We start from the raw sequence: 7,502 nt of genomic DNA on the forward strand, positions 1-7,502 counted from the left end.
GCAGCGCAGCCATCATCACCCTTGAGGAGCAGCGCAGCCATCATCACCCTTGAGGAGCAGCGCAGCCATCATCACCCTTGAGGAGCAGCGCAGCCATCATCACCCTTGAGGAGCAGCGCAGCCATCACCACCTCTGAAAGAACAGCGCAGCACCAGCGCTCCTTAGAAAAGGGTTCCCAACTACTTTCTGAAAGAGGCAAAAGCTGCAAGGCCGTTGGAACAAGGACAGTCACCAGTGACAACGACGCCAAGGACGTACCGAGCACGTGCCCCGAAGGAAAAGACGATCTTACCCTCTCATCTTCATCTCTTATAAATAGCATGTCTGTAATAGTAGAAGGGACCGATCTTTTCTCCCAAGTTTTATATGTACGCTCTGATATTTGTGAAGAACTGTTCTATTGAAGAGTGACAGAAACATCCGTCCGTTTACATTCCCCAGGTTCCGATCTACCATCAATCTTCTAGTTTAGGTGTTGGTGAGTCAGTGTTTCACCAACTGGCGCCGTCTGTGGGAAGTTGCTAGTTAAGGCGTGAGTTTTTGGGTGTGTCTGGGGGTTCTGTTCTTCATGTTCTTGTTCGATATAAGTGGAGATCTATGGTGTATGAGTGTGCTGTGAGGAAAATCTTGAAACGCGTGTTTTGATCTAAGTTCTTTGCGTGTTATGCATGAAAAATCTTGGAAGAAGACATGAAAAATTTCCTTAAATGCCTACTGAGCTCGTGTGATTCTTAGATCCTAATGTGTTCGTTGCAACTCTTAGCCTGGGGATGGGGTGTTCGTTCCTTAGATGAGTCTTTTTCGCTCGTAGAAGTTCACTTGTCATTCATGTGCACAGGGGAACAGCTGAGTTTGGGCAAGAGTTTTTGTTGATTTGAGAGTTCTGAAATTTTACATGCATGCTCTGTTCTTACATGTTGTTGTGCATAATATCAATGTTCACTAACGTTTGTTTTCTTTGGTAATGATTACCATATAACCGAGCTCCTTATTGTCACAATGGTTTTTTTTCTGGTGATGAAATGTGGAGATATCTTTTCTGGGTTTATTTCCCAGAAAAGCTTGATGTTCCTTATGAATATCTATGAGGAAGGGTTTTCTACGCAACTTTTCTCTTCGAAGAAATCCGTACGTTTGATCCTGAATGGCTCTATGGGCCGAAGTTCGTGGGCTTCTATGAATCTTTCGTTTTAAGAATCCCTCCAGGGTTTCTCTAGGGTTTTACGGGTCCCACCAGGGCAGTCAATGATTCTAGGGGTTACGAGAACAGGGTTGCGCAGGCCGCCTGCGCAGCGATAATTATTCATATGTCCTTATACTAACATGTTTACATTCCCCAGGTACCAATCATGGGAACCGATGACCCGTACAGGAATCTGGCTAAGGATTTTGACACAGTCGCAGGAGAGTCAGGAACCGGGAAGGCTGGGATCCCTTCGACCCAAGGGATAAATTTGTCTGAACTCACACCGCCAGGTTTCACCACTTTCAACAACCCGGCCGCGGGGCCTACTGGGACTACCCCGGGAACAACACAATCTTTGATCAGAACTTCGGCACCGGAGGGTACGGTGCCTACTTCCACGCAAGGGCTCCTCAATGTCACACTCACTGAGCAAATGCTAACGATGCTCAACTATGCCACAATCCGGCAACTGGCAGGGATGCAACCCCCCCCCGTTACCCCGACAGCATTGGGAGAGGTTGAGCCTATCACACACAAGAAAACCACCACAGTACCAACCCAAGACAGGAACCACGAATTACCTAACATATCACATCCGGTCACACGAAAAGGAACGGGAAATACCGGGGAAGGACAAGGGAAGAACAAGAGGAGATTTGTCACTAACAGTGTCCAAATAGAGGATGTAGGCGACTCTACAAGCGGCACTACTCCACAGCGCAGTCGGGGCACCCAGAGGGAGAACACGAGACTCAAAGAGAGAGTATCATTTCTTAAAAGTCAGCTGAAGAGCCTAGAAACGGAACTGAGAGAGCATCCCCAAGAAACAGTAAGGAATGAAGTCTCCGACGAGGAAGCATATTCATCAGAAGAACAGGAGGAAGAACCTCGAAGGGAAACTCCACACAAGCGCAGGGCCATAGGCACACCTGGGGGAAGAAAGAGGAATGCACCTCACCGACAAGTGCCAAGACTAAGCAGTAGTCCATTCTCAGACGAGATCTTACTGGAACCCTTACCAGTGAATTATCGCCCAGTCTCTCTCGATTATGATGGGACAACTGACCCGGAAGCGCATATGGCACGATTCGAGGGCCTAGCATCGTTACACCAATATGGAGAAGGCATAAAATGCCGAATTTTTGCCACCACCTTATCAGGAATGGCCCAGAGATGGTTCCACAACTTGAAAAGCAGCTCCATCTACTCTTATGGGGACTTATACCTCATGTTTATGCGACAGTTTGCTAGCTCCAAGAGAATGGGAAAGACCGCTATATCTTTGATGGATGTCAAACAGGAACCACAGGAATCATTAAGGGAGTACGTGACCAGGTTCAACATGGCCGTGTTAGACACACCAGAGGCAGAATCATTGATCAAATGTTACGCGTTCGTTCGAGGATTAAAGCAAGGCCCCCTTTTCGACGCACTACAAATAACACCGCCTAAGGAATTCGACAACATCATGGCTATATTACCAGGATACCTACAATTGGAGGATGCCAAGGCAGCACGTAGGGCCGAAGCCGATAAACTCCGCGCGAAGAAAGGTGACAACGGGATGCATCCCGACGAAAAACACTCTCAGAGAATACCATATAAGGGTCTGCCACCAAGAATGCCGGCCATGGCGGTCGAAACAAGGCCCCCCTCCCCGAGACCTGCGCAGCCAGATCGGCGCAACAGAACTGGGGATACACATGAGCGTCACCCTTTGGACAGGCCTGCTGACGAGATTTTCCATCTTGTCAAAGATGAAGTTTGGTTCCGAGCCCCATGGAATTACACCCGCGGTGATCCCAAACCAGGGAAAAATGACCAACTATGCGAATACCATAACGCTTATGGGCACACAACCGCAAATTGCGGACACCTGATGAATCAGCTGGAGATATTGGTGAGACAAGGTCGACTAGACAGATTCGTCACTGGACCCCCGAGAGCAATGAACGGAGAGCGGCACAACCGCGACCGGGGTAACCATAGGCGTGATGGGGGGGAGAGAAGGAATGACCCAGACGACAGGCAGGAAAGAGAATTAAGGAATGAGGCACCAGAACGACCACCTTTCCAGAGGGAAATTCATATGATCGTTGGAGAAAACGGTATACCCACATCAAACAGAGCGAAGAAACAACTTGTCAGGGCTGTGAGAACAGGACACTTTAACTCTAAGGTCATGGCTATCACCAGCGCAGCCAGCGAACCCACCATATCCTTTGGCCCGGAAGATGCCAGACCGTTAATGTACCCCCATGATGACGCCTTAGTCTTTTCAACAGACGTGGCTGGATGCCTGGTCCACCGAGTTTTCGTGGACTCAGGCAGCGCGGTGAACATTGTGTACTGGAACTGCTGGAAGGCCCTTGGCTCGGATGTCAATGTTGAACCAACGAATGCACCACTCTATGGATTCTCAGGAGAATCAGTAGTACCAATCGGAATGGTGGAACTGCCAGTTACCTTGGGACGATCGCAGGGTTATAAAACCAGGACAATCAGATTCTTGATCATAGATGCTCTGAAACCTACGTACAACATCATCTTGGGGCGGCCCGCGCTTAACACCTTCAAGGCAGTAGTTTCCACGTTCTACCTCAAAATGAAGTTTCCAATAGACGGTGGAAGAATTGGGGAGGTGTGGGGGGATCAAGCTACATCGAAGCAATGTCATGTGCAAACACTAACTCAACAGAACGATAGTGTTGGAGACGATCCCAACACCCGAAAGAAGAAACGAAAGCAAGCAAATGTCCCGGGGGAACCTAATGATCAGAGAAAGGAGAAGATGGGGATAGTCACCGCGTCAAACCCCGAACGCAGAGAAATCATGGAACTCAGAGATGGAGTTGATAAACAGCCACTCGTTTCCACGAGTGATGCATGCTTGCTCATTGAACTTTTTCCCGAGAGGGAAGGATACACTACCAGAATTGGAGCGGGAATAGCACCAACCCTCCAAAAGGAAGTTACCGCGTGCCTGCGCAGGAACGCGGATGTATTCGCATTCAACACTTCTGATCTTAAAGGGATAAACAGAGAGCTAGCCGAACATCGTCTTAATGTGGACCCAATGGTTAAACCAGTCAGACAGAAAACAAGACACTTTGGCGCGGAGAAGGATGCAGCTATTCGGGAACAGGTCCAAGCCCTCCTAGAGGCAGGACATATCGTGGAAGTCCAATATCCTGAATGGATATCTAATGCAGTCATGGTATAAAAGAAAGTCAAGGTGTGGAGAATGTGTGTGGACTACAGAGACCTCAACGCAGCTTGCCCTAAGGACTGTTACCCGCTCCCTCGAATAGATCAACTGGTGGATGCTACTTCAGGGTGTGAACTCTTGTCCATGATGGACGCATACCAAGGATATCATCAGGTAAAGATGCATCCAGATGATGTAGCCAAAACCGCCTTCGCAGTATGCACAGGAGTCTTCGGGTGGGAAAGCATGCCCTTCGGCCTCAAGAATGCAGGGGCCACATACCAGCGTATGATGGACAAAATTTTCAGGACACAGCTGAGGAGAAATATCTCGGTATATGTCGACGACATGTTGGTGCGCAGCATTAAGGCCAGCTCCCACGTGGCCGATCTGGAGGAAACCTTCTCAGTAGTCCGCAAGAATAGACTCATGCTCAATCCTGATAAGTGCACCTTCGGGGTGCAATCAGGAAAGTTCTTGGGTTATAGAGTAACACCGGAGGGGATCGAAGTTAACAATGACAAAGTTAAAGCTATTCTGAACATGACTTCACCCAGGAATGTCAAAGAAATCCAAACACTCAACGGGCGAATTACCGCGTTGAGTCGGTTCATTTCACGCTCAGCTGAGCGAAGTCTCCCGTTCTTCAAGATTCTACGAAAAGGAAGTCGGTTTGAATGGAGTAGTGAGTGCCAAAGAGCCTTCGAAGACCTAAAAGCTTACCTGACCAAACTACCAGTGTTGACAAAACCCTCTCCGGGGGAACCATTATACTTGTACATCTCTGTGGGAGTTGAATCTCTGAGCTCAGTACTGGTCCGGGAGGAGAATCGACAACAAAAACCGATATACTTCGTAAGCAAGGTCATCCAGGGTGCAGAGCTACGCTATACTGAGGTTGAAAAGACCGCGTATACAATCATGATCACGGCCAGAAAGTTGAGGCCATACTTCTTATCACACAAGGTCATTGTGAGAACAATAATACCATTCAAACAAATCTTAGGGCGGCCGGATCTAGCGGGGAAGATGGTGAAATGGGCCATAGAGCTCGGAGAGTACGAGGTCGAGTTTGAGCCGCGCACTACCATTAGAGCGCAGGCACTGGCGGACTTCATTCAAGAAGCAACAAGGTGGCCTATGAGGGGACCGTGGACAGCACAGGTTGATGGGTCGGTCACCAAAGAGGGGTGTGGGGTGGGAATCTACATCACCTCGCCCGAAGGAGAAATCTACCAATTCGCTATCAAGTTTGAAGATAAACTATCCAATAACGAAGCCGAATATGAAGCAGTGCTAAGGGCAGCCCACATACTCAGAGAACTCAGAGCCGACAACGCAGTGATTAAAACTGACTCTCAACTGGTGGCACAACAGTTAACAGGAGGTTACGGGATAAAAGAAGAGAGAATGAAACACTACTTTGACAAAGTCCAGGAGATTGGGAAAAAGTTTGAGAAATTTGAAACACAACAAGTACCGAGAGAAGAAAATCAACGAGCAGACCTCCTGGCCAGAGTAGCCAGTGCAGTCGAACAAACGTGGAGCGAGGACATCACCTTGGTGTTCGAACCCAAGAGAGCGGTGGTGGCACAGGTATACAACATTGAAACCAAGAACGATTGGAGAACACCCATCATATACTATCTGAAAAATGGCAAACGAATGGAGGAGGATACCTCACGGTATGCCAAATACGAGAATTACTGCCTCATTGACGATCAGCTGTACAAGAGGTCTTTCACGCATCCATTTTTGAAATGCCTGGCCCCAGAGGAAGCACAGTTTGCCTTAAAAGAGATCCACCAAGGGTGCTGCGGTAATCACGGTGGACACAGGGATTTGACAAGGAAGATAATCAGAGCGGGATTCTACTGGCCCGGAATCAGCAAAGAATCGAAGGCCTTCGTGCAAAAATGTGAAGCTTGTCAAAGACACGCTCCCAAAATCAACATACCTGGGGAGGAAATGGGGATCATGCATGCTGCGCATCCTTTCGACAAATGGGGAATCGACATTGTGGGTAAATTACCAATTGCTCCGGGAGGCAAGTGTTTCCTCATAGTTGCCGTAGACTACTTCTCCAAGTGGATCGAGGCGGAGGCTGTCACCAAAATCGATGATAACACAGTGGAAAAGTTCATATGGAAGAACATCTGTTGTCGGTATGGGGTGCCAAGGATTTTGGTTTCGGACAACGGAACCCAGTTCACGAGCAAGAAGATCGAAGATTTTTGTTCACGGATGGACATCACACAGAAATTTGTGTCAGTCGCCCACCCTCAAGCCAATGGACAGGTAGAATTGGCAAATCGCACCATATGCGAAGGGATCAAGAAGAGACTCGAACGAAGCAAGGGACGATGGATTGAGGAGTTAGATACAGTGTTATGGGCACTTAGAACCAGTCCAAAAACCGCAACCGGAGAGGCTCCTTTCACTTTGGTATACGGGTCGAACGCCGTGATACCTGCCGAGGTAAGGCTGGAATCTCATCGGGTTACTACCTATGACACTGCACAGAATGAGGAACTGCGCCGACTGGACTTGGATCTGATTGAGCTACATAGAGAGGAAGCACAAGTGAGGGCGGCAAAATACAAAAGTATCATCAAAGCTGGTTACGACAAGAAGGTAAAGCTGCGCAGACTTGGGAAAGGAGACTTGGTACTCAAACGGGCAGACGCATTGAAGCCTGTAGGAAAATTTGAAGCTAACTGGGAAGGTCCTTTTGTTATCACGGAGGTCCTGGGGGGAGGAGCTTATCATCTAGCAGATCAAGGAGGGCGGCCCTTAACCAGGCCATGGAACATAAATAACCTTAAGAAATTCTACGTGTAAGTACTCTTTTCAGTTTCCATCATGTAGACCAAACACTCTTTTTCCCACTGGGTTTTAACGAGGTTTGGGCCATGGACATCTTAATAAAATGGATTTCATGGTTTAGGGAAACCTTCTCTTACTTGCATAACACCTAAACACACACCAACACTGAACCTGTACCATCTATGTTCCATCTTAAGGGTGTACCATCTTGAGGGCCGCTCTGCGGGGGTGTACCATCTGTGTTCCATCTTAAGGGTGTACCATCTTGAGGGCCGCTCTGC

General features: G+C 48.3%; 1 protein-coding gene across 1 annotated transcript; it reads left to right on the forward strand.

Moving 5' to 3' along the window:
• The first annotated feature begins 4,431 nt into the window (after window positions 1-4,431).
• Window positions 4,432-7,236, forward strand: LOC130998507 (uncharacterized). The gene has a single exon (XM_057923923.1). It carries the CDS (start codon window positions 4,432-4,434, stop codon window positions 7,234-7,236), a length of 2,805 nt encoding a protein of 934 aa, XP_057779906.1.
• The last annotated feature ends 266 nt before the right edge of the window (window positions 7,237-7,502 follow it).

Source organism: Salvia miltiorrhiza, chromosome 8, assembly GCF_028751815.1.
Source record: "Salvia miltiorrhiza cultivar Shanhuang (shh) chromosome 8, IMPLAD_Smil_shh, whole genome shotgun sequence".
Taxonomy (NCBI): Eukaryota; Viridiplantae; Streptophyta; class Magnoliopsida; order Lamiales; family Lamiaceae; genus Salvia; species Salvia miltiorrhiza.